Raw genomic sequence first — 13,859 nt, 5'->3', positions numbered from 1 at the left:
GTGGACGACTCTGTGGTGTCCTTTATTTCGTATCTATTTTGTATTGCTTGTAGGAGTTATGAGATTGGTCACTGTTCGTTATCTTCACCTTTCATCAAACCAGAGATTCCTTTGGTTGAAGAATTCATTAACAGTACCTGGGAGCCACAGTACTTACCGGTGGTACCTGACCTGAATTTGCGTTCTATAATTTTACTATTTTGTAGTCCCCATATCTATCTCGTCATCCTTTGGGAAGCTTACAATATACATATATGATATCTCATACATTTTATGACATATCTCATATCATGTGGGGATCCGTGTTAGGTTGAGTCCAAAGTACCCCTTCCATGTAGTAAGAGGCGACTAAATGGGGCGTTCATTCGGACGAGACTGCAAAAACTGAGGTCCCAGGTCACAGAATGTGTGGTACGATAAATATCCCTTCCTGCTGAAAGTTCGTAAGCGCCGAGCATAGACCTAAATTTTGCAATGTTGACGTCTCCATATGAGTGAGAATTCTCGAGAGGGACGTTAAATTAATTTACAATCAATCAATCAATCTATCTTATAAAATATATGAAATATCTTATAAACTTTCTTTTATAAGATATCATATAAAAGTTATGAAATCTTGTAAAAGTTATAATGCAAGGTGAAGATAACGAACAGTGATCAATCTCATAACTCCTATAAGCAATACAAAATAGATTGTTGGGAAAACACGGACCCCTGGACACACCAGAGGTGAGATAAGGTGCCTAGGAGGAGTAAGCATCCCCTGTTGACCGGTCACACCCGCCGTGAGCCCTATATTCTGATCAGGTAAACGGAGCTTTCCGCAGTCAAAATCAGTGTGCCAAGAACGGCTTAACAATCGGTATGAAACAAGTCAGACAGCATTTGACCCAATGTGAGGTTGTACCGAAGAACTAGATCGTTATAACAACCATAGAATTTGCGAAATGCTGACTTCAGTCGAGACTGTTGAAACCCCTGTTCCATCAACTTGTTTTATATATCTTATAAAATGTCCGAAATATCTTTTATTAAAAACGTCTAGAATATGTCTTATAACGTTTATGAAATATCTTATAAAGTTTTTATGAGATATCCTATATACTATATAAGCTATCTCATATATTTAATGACATATCTTGTAATGAAAATATATATCTGATATATTTTATAAGACATCTTATATATGATAACGATATCTCATAAACTTTAGAAGATATCTTATTAGAATATATGAGATATCTTTAAAGAAGAATAAATGTGAAAAAGACGTGTTATGTATCTTCACGTCGCTGGGTAAATATCTTTTGATGTATTGCTTTTCTTGCTTCAAGTCGCACTTTACAGGAAATTATTTTGTATAGTTGTCCCTATACAGATCTTTTCTTCTTAAATGAAGACAAAAAGCATTTTATCAGATGATATTTTCTGTTCTGTATTTTTGACATTTACATATACATTCACATCGATGATACAAATAAAATTTATACGATATACATAAAAACTGGAAGAATTTATTTTAATACAGATGATTTAAAATTTAATGGAAAAGGCCATATAAAATTCCTGTAATGCTAATTCCTATTACAAAATTGACAGCCAATACAGTCCGCCATTTTGAATTTTCAGTTAAAAATATCTTCGATCGCGCATCGTCAAACACCATCTCTTCTTTGTTTTCCTCTGATGCCAAACCACATATTTCATTCACCCAATGTTTCCAAAGCGAACGGTGGTTCTTGGACTTCCCTACCACGGAAGCAAGATTTTCTTCAGACGCTGAAAAAATATGAAAGTGGATCTTATTTCTTGAATTTACCCATTTTGGTGCTGCAGACCACGTGATAAAAATCATTCCAAACACTGTATGTTCTTAATAGAATCAAAAAATACTGTGTATAGGGAAATATTTGTCCCTCTCAAATCTCTCTTTTAACACAAATATGTCTGGGCGAATTTAAAACGGGGCGAAACTGTCTGTAAGTGTAGAAATAGGGCGGAAATAACCTTGTATACAGTATTCAAATTAAAAGTCACATTACCGATAGTTTTTTCTGAAGACACCTTAAAATTAGTTTCAGGATTATCTTTGACCATTTCGTCTTCGCTCTCCTCATTGCTAATGTGTACAGTGATCCGTGTTTGCCAAGTCAGATTCTTCATCTGGAGATAACAAAGCAAAATCAACGATGAAAAGTAAAGATAACGAACAGTGCTCAATCACAGTAATCCTTTAAAGAACACAAAATTGATAATAGGGAAAACAAAGACCCCTGAAAACACCAGATGTGAGATCATGTTGTTTTAAAAATGTTTGTAAAATTAAATCTGTAGATATTTAATACTCAAACAGTATTTTATAATAAATAACATAATAAAGATTAGGCAGCAGGCAACGCCTATATATATCTCCTTTAAGGTACAAGGTAAAGTTCACATAATGATCTACATAAGAAATTACAATATAGATATGAAGTAAAAGGAAAACATATCATTCAAAGTATAATGATAATATAAGGAGTATGATTTCTTGATATGAATAATAAGCTAACAAAAGAGAAATGTGGGATGGTTAATAGGAACTTTGGGTAATACAAAGGAGAAAAAATGAAATCGAATAAAAATATATAGTGAAAGAAAAACGAATAAGTACTATAAAGCAGGAGAAAAAATGAGAGTACCGACTCAACAGGATAAGAACAGACATACGTAACAAACTCGCATGTATTAAATGCATTTTCAAAATATTTTGCTTTCCAAAATGCATTTCTGAACATATTCAAAACTCTTTATGTTATCTTTGAACTCAAGAATCTCATAACCACTCAGCAATAAGTTTAATAATATGGGAACTTGCAGCTGCATTGCATTTATTGACTCTAAAAGAGTAATTCTTTGTACTGGGAAGTGAACACATTCAAAGAAAAAATGATAAGCATTTTCAGTAGGGTGACCACACATATCACAAGTAACATTATCTCGTAGAAAAGTTAATAAACTTATTTTATTTTACAAAATAGTATAAGAAATTGCTCCCCAATATCTTCAAGAACTTTTGATACCTTACATTCCTCCACATAATTCATATAAATTGGGAAACTATGATAATCTTAAATTTAGGACCTCATCACATATGAATAGTTTTGTACCTTCAACAATCAAACTATTGAATGACGTACCAACCCATATTATAAACTCTTACATCATTTAAAACTGTTACAAAAACTGAATAAACTGTTTAATCATGGTAAACGCAATGCAAACAGTTCGCATTGCCAATTGAGAGATAATGGTAGTAATCTAAATTTTGACTTACATAGTCAATTTCTATGAGAATTCTGTAGATATGATTGAACTACGAATGAATTTTGATTAACATCAACTTTACGGTAAGAATTTCTTCTTTAGGTTTTTTTTTTAGCAGACATTCTATTTTGAGTAAACACCCTATATCCGTTGTTCGGTTTACCTCTTCTTCTGTCTGTGGTTTGGTAAGTAGGCTGATGACGATGATAGCGACGGAGGTGATTATAACGACTAGAGCACCAAAGTACGTATAGTGGAGATTCGCGAGAACAGAGGGGCGTTCATCCTCCTCCCCACATTGAGGCGCAGGATATGCCAAATCGAGTCCCAACCTTATTATCCCGCTCATGTGACCAATCAGCATTCCCCAGAAAGCTCCCTATACGCCAAATAAATTAAGTTTTCCAGATTGTAATGTAGACAATGTAAATATGAAACGAATATCAAAGAGATTTAAATATGTCCCGAATTCATACTTGTTCCGTCATACGTTTCCAAGCGACAGCGAGAAAAAACAGCGCTCCAATTGGTGTTCCCAGATAGCTCTGAACTGCATTGATGTAGGCAAAGAGTTGCCCTCCTTGTGATGATCTTACCAACGGTATCCATAGAATACTGACCACACAAAGGATCACAATAAAGATTCTAAAATAACATTACATAGGTCAATACACATTACGGTGATATGCGCCATGGTGATCTGCTGAATTCGTCTTATCTCGACAACTTACGATATTCTGCAGACAGACAAAAACATAAGGTGCATGCATAATGGTTGCTCAAAGATGGCGAAGGTACTAAAATCTCCCTTCCTTTATATATTCAAGTACCTGCCTACGATCAACAATTCTCTATCTCTTGCTCTAGGGCGCATGGGTCTCCAGAGGTCCATAGTGAAGATAGTACTCGAGCTATTAAAGATGGAAGTTAGGGAACTCATATTGGCTGACAGCATCACGGCCATCAGCAATCCGCGGACACCTAAAAATAGATAGACATTAGAAATTTCATCGTGGAAGACAAACTGATGCTTTGTCTCATTGTACAGTAGTTGTGCAACTGTGAATCGTATTTGGAAGCAACCATTGCAATCGACAACTCGTGAAAAGGTTTAGAGACAAATAACATGGAGCATAAAGAAAAATGACAGCATCTTTATCAGGAAAGATATGCATGACGGCATATATAATTATTTATCTATTGATTTTCCCCCTACTCATATTGAGACGTCACCAGGTTTAGTTGAAGTACAACAAAATTAGATTTAACATTTAGTCAGCACATCGCAAATTCTATGGTCGTTATAACGATCTAATTTGCCAATACAACCAATCATTAGGTTAAATGCAGTCTGACTTGTTTCATACAGATTGTTAAGCCGTTTTGGCACACTAAATTTGACTACCGATAGCCCCGTTTACCTGATCAAGATATGGGGCTCATGGCGGGTGTGAGCGGTCGACAGGAGGTGCTTACTCCTCCTAAGCACCTGATCCCACCTATATATATCCAGGAGTCCATGTTTGTCCAACTCTTTATTTTGTATTGTTTCTAGGAGTTATGAAATTGATCACTGTTTGTTATCTTAATCTTGCACCTATACTTAGCGCTCACGGTCGTAAAAGTGAGGTCTCATTAACGTGCGAACGCTTGCCGCGACATGGGGCTTCCGTTTTTAAAGTTATATCGGAATACCTGTGATTCTCGCTTCTAAATGCCGAACGTATGGCGAAAGAAAAATCATTACCGATTTCACGTCTTAGGCTGCAAAGGAAATGCTCTACTATAGGGCTAAGGCGATCTGTGCAATAATTTTTTGTTTGTATTTGTGATGGGGCTACCAAAAAGGGTCATTATTGTTGATGTTTAGTTATTAACAACAATTATAAACATTTCTTAGATCTGAAGAATAAACATTTATTGGATGAATACACATGAAATTCACACTGATGATAGTATGGTCATGTCATGACAGCGACATGAAAACTCGATGTGCAAGATCTGATCCGAAAACCGCATCCTCTTACTTTTATTATCCATATTTCGGTAAAGAAAGGGTGGCCAATATCTAGGCTTAACTTTATAAGTGGTAAGTTTTATAAGGCAATAAGATACAAACCATATGGCAAAAGTTCCATGACAAGTTTAGGATAGGCAATGTTAGAACAGCCAACAGGGTTATCACAGTACTTCTTGCACTCCTCAGGATCCGCGCACCCTACTTCATCTGGAAAGTATTTACATTGAAACATCATACATACGTAAATGTCTAAAACATCGCGAATTCAGCAAGACAGTCAGTATATATTTTCGATGTTTGAAATACTTGTTTTTACAATGCAATTTCATATACATCTTTAGTAAATGGATTGGTACCTGGGTAGAGAGCTCTGCTAATCATCCCTGGGAAAATCATCATCACCAGTGGGAGCATCTTAAGGTACCCCGCAAGTAGAGCTCCACCTTTGGCATGAGACAGATTCCTGGCAGCCAGGGAACGCTGGATAATAACCTATAAAAACATCTTAATGATGAATTTATAAAATTAATAACTTCTATCACATGCGATTTTATTCATGGTAATCGTCCAATCTCGAAATACTGCAGGGACTTAATATTGCGCGAGTAGCAACTTTCTTGATCCGTATCAATTCGCAAGAATGAGCAATAGTTGTTCCCCTTCAATTTGTCAGAACTTAAAACCGCAAGTGCTATACTTTACAATCTAGGTATTTGGTGAAATACAAATATTGAGGATTTTATTACAGATGAAAATTCTAGAGTCAGATAAAATAATCGTATACAATAACCTGATCGCAGCACCAGTACCACAAACAACCAATGCTGGACTGAAGAAGCAAACCAGGCCATGGGTTGTCAGAGTTCACAGGGTCTCGAAAAATGTGGAATGCATCACTTCGTGGCAGTCCGCATGTAGTGTTCTCATTTCGGATTGAAGGTATGGACTCCATGTATTTCTTTTGAAATTCTCCATAACCACCAATTTTGTTAAAACCTACAGTGTAAAATTAAATAAGTTAACTTCTCTACCGCAATTTATCCTACTGAACATTAATTAGAAGGCTCTCATATATGTAGCTATGTCGTGCTAATAAACATTACATGTATACCAATTTAACGCATAATAAATATAACCACGTTATAGATGTTTTGTAAAATCAACGTCGCCATATTAAAATTATATATGCGTGTCAAAGGTCAGAGTGGAAAAACGATTTTATTATAGATATATATCTTGCTTTCTTTTGATATTTTCTGATGATATTTTTTCTTATATTTTGAGCGTTCCTGCTTTGAGAAACTATTTGTCATATCATGTTATTTACACTTTGTTGCTTTTGTCATCCATACTGGGAGGTGGGATCAGGTGCCTAGGAGTAGTAAGCATCCCCTGTCGACCGGTCACACCCGCCGTGAGTCCTTTATCCTGATCAAGTAAACGGAGTTATCCGCAGTCAAAATCAGTGTGCCAAGAACGGCTTAACAATCGGTATGAAAGACGTCAGACAGCAATTGACCCAATGATAGGTTGTATTGACGAACTAGATCGTTATAACGACCATAGATTTTGCGAACTGCTGACTTCAATCGAGATAGTTGAAATCCCTGTACAATCAACTTGTTTGTCAGTAATTTACCTCGATTTAAAAACTGACTATACGCAGTACAAGCTCTTGCATATCGAATGAGTTGAAATATATAAACACCATATGCAGGTGATAATGGAATATATATATCATGATAAGTTAAAAGAGAAATGAAAGTGTAAATCATGGTATTATCCAGGCACGTCGTAGCATCTTTTTTCAGAGCGTAGATGAAGACGTTGAGAAAATATTGACACCTTCTAAGATCTAAATAGATAAAACTAATAAAAAACCCAAAACAAATATATTCTGAAGTTGAACTAAAAGTCCTGCAAGAGTTCCTCATTCACAATATCTTTGTGGTCTTTGGTGACCAGGTCTTCCAACTGTCTGTTGGAATTCCCATGGCCACGAATTGTGCTCCTTTGTTGGCTGACCGGTTTCTATATTCATGTAAAGCAGAATTTATGAAGAAACTTCTACGTGAGAAGAAAAAATCTCTGTAGCCTTCAATTCTACAATTAGATATATTGACGACGTTTTATCTATTAACAATAACTTTCATTCATATCTCGATTCGATATATTCCTGTGAGTTCGAAATAAGGGACACCACAGAGTCGTCCACTTCTACTTCATACTTACATATTTTATTGAAAGTAGATATTAACGGCAAACTAACAACTCAACTTTATGACAAACGGGATGATTTCAGCTTCTCCATCGTTAACTTCCCATATTTATGTAGCAATATTCCATTAGCACCCGCATATGGAGTCAATATCTCTTAACTACTACGATAAGCAAGATCTTGTTCTGCGTATGGTCAGTTTTTAAATCGATGCAAGCTACTGCTAAACAAGTTGATAGTACAGGGGTTTCAACAGTCTCGATTGAAGTCAGCATTTCACAAATTCTAAGGTCGTTATAACGATCTAGTTTGCAAATACAAGATATCGTTGGTTCAAATGCTGTCTGACGTGTTTTATACCAATTGTTAGACCGTTCTTGAAACACTAATTTTGACTGCGGATAACTCCTTTTCCTGATCAAGATATAGGGTTCACGGCAGATGTGACCGGTCAAGAGGGAATGCTTACTCCTCCTAGGCACATGATCCCACCTCTGGTGTGTTCAGGGGTCCATGTTTGTCCAACTATCTATTTTGTATTGCCTATAGGAGTTATGAGATTGATCACAGTTCGTTATCTTCACCTTGCATATACAAGTTAATGACAGTGAAAAACCAAACATGCTAATTTTTTTACTTTAATCAAATTTGCATGTAAAACGTTGCTCACCATTTCCCACGAATACTTATGACACGAGGGTAACTATATGATACAGATGAACATTTTATGTGTATGAATTAGATTCGTGTAGACATGTCATCCTAATGAAGATTCTATGTAGCATTATACAAATTATGTATTGATGAATTTAATACATGTAGGCTAGCTATGCAACGTTCAGTAACAATTTATGTGACCAATTTGATACATGTAGCTGTGCCATGCTTAAGGAACTTTGATGTATACAACTTCGATACATACCTGTATCAAAACGATGCTGGTGATATTGCAATCGCTACAACGTTGATAAAGGGTTCTTCATTGTTTGCGACGGGTGTTGTAACATACTTAGATTGATAGTACATATACTCACTAATGATTTCAACAACAGAGTGCTGGAACAAACTTGGTATTGATAGTACTCACTTATTCCAACTACAGCAAACGATCCTAAAGTCAAGACAATGGTTTGAAAAGCATCTGTATAGATAACAGCTGTCAGACCACCTGTGAATTTATCAATATCATATACTGCATCAGCGGAAGTAAAGAGTTTCCCATTACATGGTTGTTCCTCATCATTAATCAAAGCATTATTCGTGATTGTTCGATTGTCTTACGTCTCTTCGAGAATGTCTTACTCATGTTCGTGGTTGCGAGGAATATGTACAATTTTATTCAATTTAATTTGTATGTACCAAACTTTATGGTGCAAGATTGTTTTCACTTTTTTTTTCGAAATTCAAAGGACGTATATAATTATATAGAAATGACTACCTAGAACGGTGTATATCCCCGTGACCAGCAAGAGGGAGGCTATGGCAACATAGTTATTCCAGCCCAGAGAAAGCTGTATGAATAACGCTCCGGAGAAAATGCTGACCTGATGCCATATAAAATAAAGTACACATGAACTGACAGCAATTAAGTAGTACTCATCAGTAAGAATGTATATTTCTAGGTATAACTAAGATACCTAATAAATAAAAATATCATCAATTAATTAATATACCTAATAAATAACAATACCATCAATTAACTAAGATATCTGGTAAATAACAATATCATCAATTAACTAAGATACCTAATAAATAACAATATCATCAATTAACTAATATAGCTAATAAATAACAATATCATCAATTAACTAAGATACCTAATAAATAATAATATCATCAATTAACTAAGATACCTAATAAATACCAATATCATCAATTAACTAAGATACCTAATAAATAACAATATCATCAATTAACTAATATACCTAATAAATAACAATATCATCAATTAACTAATATATCTAATAAATAACAATATCATCAATTAACTAATATAGCTAATAAATAACAATATCAATTAACTAAGACACCAAATAAATAACAATATCATCAATTAACTAAGATACCAAATAAATAACAATATCATCAATTAACTAAGATACCTAATAAGTAACAATATCATCAATTTGAATGTGCTTTTCTTTTGTTAGAATTCATTTAATTATCTCCCTCTCTAAGGAATACCATCAATAACGTTCACTTGGCATAACAATGTAATAGTGGATTTAACATGCTGGCCTATTATGAATTAATGCTTTACACCTGTAAATAAGATATTTTCCTACCGCTAGTTTGGTTATGATGTACAGGACAAGGGACACCATGCTCATGTAGATGCGAATTCTCTGGCCCCCAAATCTCTTCCCAAGATACTCTGGTAATGTGTACACCTAAAGTGTCCGCAGAAACAGAATGGTACTTATGTGTCAAATACAAATAAAGTATATCATCTCTTTGGGAAGCTTTGTTTTTATCAGGTATGAATACTATTTTACCTTTGCCGAAATATAAACCGGAAGGAAGAACCATGCTGCTAGAGCAATGAGTGGGAGGCCCTGAAATAGACACACCATTCTCTTGTATAACGCGGTGACTACACAGTCAGCCAATAACACGTCGATGTCTCTGAATTTAACCATTCTATTGTCGATATTGTGCTTCAAAGTTTTCACTGTATAAAGGTTTATTTTTATCTGAATGTTAAGATTGAAGATCATGTGATCCTACATTAAATTAATTTGTCATATCTAAGCTATTGATAGATGTGTATCATACATTCTTTATATGGAGAAATGGTGTACACTTTGCTAATTTGCATAATCTATATTTTATTTTGTGATTTTCGGTACAATGAAGATATCTGGAAAATCTTAAACTACAACGATTGAAATTCTAGCAATCCCGATAAATCTATTGTTCGGATTAAATCTAGTCTTTCTTTCTTGCTTGTAAAGTTCAATTTCGGATAAGCATCTACATGTAGTTGTTAAATTACACCAGATAAGGGATAACAATTATGTTAAGCTTAATTTGATAAATATCAATTAAGGCGACGTCACGTTGAGTTTATTTCATTAAATAAGAGTAGACCATTTCTCCGTATGTTTAAATACCGTCCATTCATAAGAAATCATGGCGATGCCCGCGGCCGCTCCGGATCCAGCCAGTCCTATGAAATGTTCTGTGCCAATGTTACTGGAATATATGGAGGCTCCGATCTGTTTGGACATTCAACGGAAATCAGACAGTTCACAGTGATATGAGCAAGTGAAGTAAACGAAGTGATAAAAAATGGGGGGGAAATAAGATTAACGAGCAATGACTAGTCTGATAATCTCATAAATCCTACGAATACAAAGTAAAGAGAAGGACTAGTGAGGACCCTTGGGCATATCAGATGTGGAATTAGTATCATGTAGGTAAGAACGGTCTTTACAATTGGAATAAAACACGTCAGATAGAATTTGATCTAGTGATGGCTTGTATTTGTAAACTATATCATTAAAACGAAAAAATAATTTGTGAAATGTTGACTTTAAACAAGACAATGGAAACACCTGTAACATCAACTTATTAGTCAGCAGCCTGACTCGATTTAACACTAAAACTTAGCAACACTCAACTCTGAATTCAGATACAAGGTCAAATAAATAAGGACATATGAAAGGTGGGGGTAAGGAAACGGTGATCATTCTCAATAACGACTACAAAATAGAGAGGTGGGCAAACAAGGGCCCTCTAATATACTAGAGGTGGGATTAAGTGCCATGGGGTAAGCATCCCCTGTCGACCGGTCACACTCGCTGTGACCTTATATGTTAATAAGGCAAACGGAGTAATCCGTAGTCAATATCAGTGTGCCAAGAACGGTCCAACAATCGGTACGAAAGACACCAGGGAGCACTTGATGTGTAAAGCGCTAAAAATAACCAACAACATTAACATTATAAAATTGTCAAATTTTCGGGAAGAATGCACAAGTCGTTCCGAAAACTTGACAATTTTATATTGTTCGTTTCGTTGGTCATTTTCATCGACCTTGTATCTGCTACAACGATCCGACACTTCTACACAGTAGGTATAATGAGACAGTGGATGTTAGTGCTGTTTTGTATTATCATTCATACACTACATCATCTTGATCCGCCTGTATTCCCCTTTCCCTGTTTGTTTTATGGTTTTCTCAACTATCCCTATCATTTGTATGTCATGTATGATGTCGTGTATGATGTCATGTATGATGTCGTGTATGATGTCATGTATGATGTCGTGTATGCGTTTTGTCGTATTGTTCCCGATCTTTTCATGTATTTTTGTATTCTTAGAGCGGCAATTCAAGTACAACCTATCTAACTTCGTTTTGGTCTTGATTTTTCAAGTAATTATTATTTTGTTGTTCAGGAGTCTTTTACGCAATTTTTGTATTTCAAATTTTTATTATTTTACTGGTAAATATAATTTAACGTACAACTTATCTTGTAGGGGACACGGCGGATGTGGCCGGTCAACATAGGGTAATCACTCCTCCTGGTCACCATTTACAAGTATCACTTAAGAATTCTTAAAAAGTGATATGTAACATAAAAGTTTTGTTCGAGAAGAAGACAATTTGAAAGTGAATAAGTGCCAGGAAATGCTAAGAATGCAGGGTTTTTGTACCCTAAACACCAGACACCCGGCCTATTGGGGGATTTATTTCAGTGCAAAATCAGATCACATTGATTGTTAGACCGTCCTTGGCACCCTGATTTTGACTACGGATAACTCCGTTTACCTGATCAAGATATAGGGCTCAAGGCGGGTGTGACCGATCGACAGGGGGTGCTTACTCCTCCTAGGCACCTGATCCCACCTCTGGTGTGTCCAGGGGTCCGTGTTTGCCCAACTATCTATTTTGTATTGCTTATGGGAGTTATGAGATTGATCACTGTTCGTTATCTTCACCTTTCATCTGGGTATGGCGATTAGAATGACTAGAACTTTGGAAATAAGTATTTAAAAAAAATCATATATAAACTATCTCCAAGTGAAGATTGGAAAGTGGAATGAATTTCACTCGGGAGATAAGCATTTAAAGAAAATAAAACACATTGTATCTTTACTCGTGCTATATGGTGTCACGACACTAAAAATATTTCCGATCCCACTCATTGAAACAAATCCATATTCATGAAGGGAAAATGATAGAGAACAGAAACATGCGTTATCATGATAGTTTTTTTTTGTTATAACAGATGTTCGGCGTCAGAGCACATATACTTATATTTTCACCTCGAAATTTGCAAAGTAGATAAGATAATTTAATAAAATAGGTCGCATACACTGTGCAAACAATTATCAAAATCTTACAGGAAACCATGTCATCTGTCGTCCCGCCAAAAAGTAGCTATTCACTGTTCCACGAGCATGTCGCCAAAATGCCTAAAATCGAATATAAATCTAGTTTACGTTGATAATTGCTTACTTTAAATATATACAACATGTACAAAATACTTATAGTTTACTTTGTAGAGGCATTTTTGGGCTTTACTAGATAAAGAGATATCTACATTAATTTTGAATATGCATAATTAGAAGCCCGATGCTTGGATATGCGTTAACTATTTTATGATACTTATTTTGCAAGCTGTTTGGCAGAAAATGAAATAACAAATATCATCAGTAATTAATCAACATTTATAATGCACTTCTGCAGTGCCTAATTTCCTATGTTTGCAGTTTTTCCTTAGTACATTTTACCAAATATATCGACCATTACTTCTAGTTTTTCTGCAATGTTTTATCACGTAAAACATTTTTTTTCAAATTGTAGCATAAAGATACTTACCCATAACCCCACAGCAAGCACGGCCAGGAAATAAATAATGACCACTAGAATGTCTGACCAATGGTTCAAACCTCTGGCCACCATTCTAACTTTGTTTTATTTAGGACAGATTCTAATTCCACTCGATCTCCTCCGTTAAGCGACACCTATAAATATTTTAAAGCAAAAACTTTATGCAATTCAAGCATAACTACCATACTTTGCAAGGTATATATACTGGTGTGTACGTCAAGATAATTCAGTACTGATAATGAAATGTTGGTAACGGTGGAATGCAGTTGACCATCATGATTGACTGAGTTGAAGGTCTATTGTGCTATGATGCGCATGTGCACAGATAATATGTTACATGTTTTATAAATATTAAGGTAAAATCCCCCTGTTGCATGTTTTACAAACATTAACGTAAAATCCCATAGGCTTCATTTTACATGTTTTACAAACATTAATCGGAGTTCCCTATCTGTCACGTGTTTATAAACATTAAT

At 35.2% G+C, this 13,859-nt stretch overlaps 1 protein-coding gene across 1 annotated transcript; it reads right to left on the bottom strand.

The window, feature by feature from the left end:
* Positions 1-1,409: 1,409 nt before the first annotated feature.
* Positions 1,410-13,600, bottom strand: LOC125680536 (sodium/glucose cotransporter 4-like). Its single transcript, XM_056156433.1, has 15 exons — positions 13,372-13,600; positions 12,894-12,965; positions 10,658-10,762; positions 10,040-10,099; positions 9,830-9,934; positions 8,983-9,088; positions 8,632-8,712; positions 6,117-6,322; positions 5,683-5,818; positions 5,426-5,533; positions 4,137-4,287; positions 3,783-3,951; positions 3,470-3,685; positions 2,043-2,163; positions 1,410-1,779 (listed from the first exon to the last, which is right to left on the bottom strand). The coding sequence occupies exons 1-15, from the start codon at positions 13,453-13,455 to the stop codon at positions 1,541-1,543; spliced, it is 1,959 nt and encodes a 652-aa protein (XP_056012408.1). The 5' UTR covers positions 13,456-13,600; the 3' UTR covers positions 1,410-1,540.
* Between the last annotated feature and the right edge of the window lie 259 nt (positions 13,601-13,859).

Source organism: Ostrea edulis, chromosome 2 (genome assembly GCF_947568905.1).
Source record: "Ostrea edulis chromosome 2, xbOstEdul1.1, whole genome shotgun sequence".
NCBI lineage: Eukaryota > Metazoa > Mollusca > Bivalvia > Ostreida > Ostreidae > Ostrea > Ostrea edulis.
This window is presented reverse-complemented; position numbering and strand designations above follow the sequence as displayed.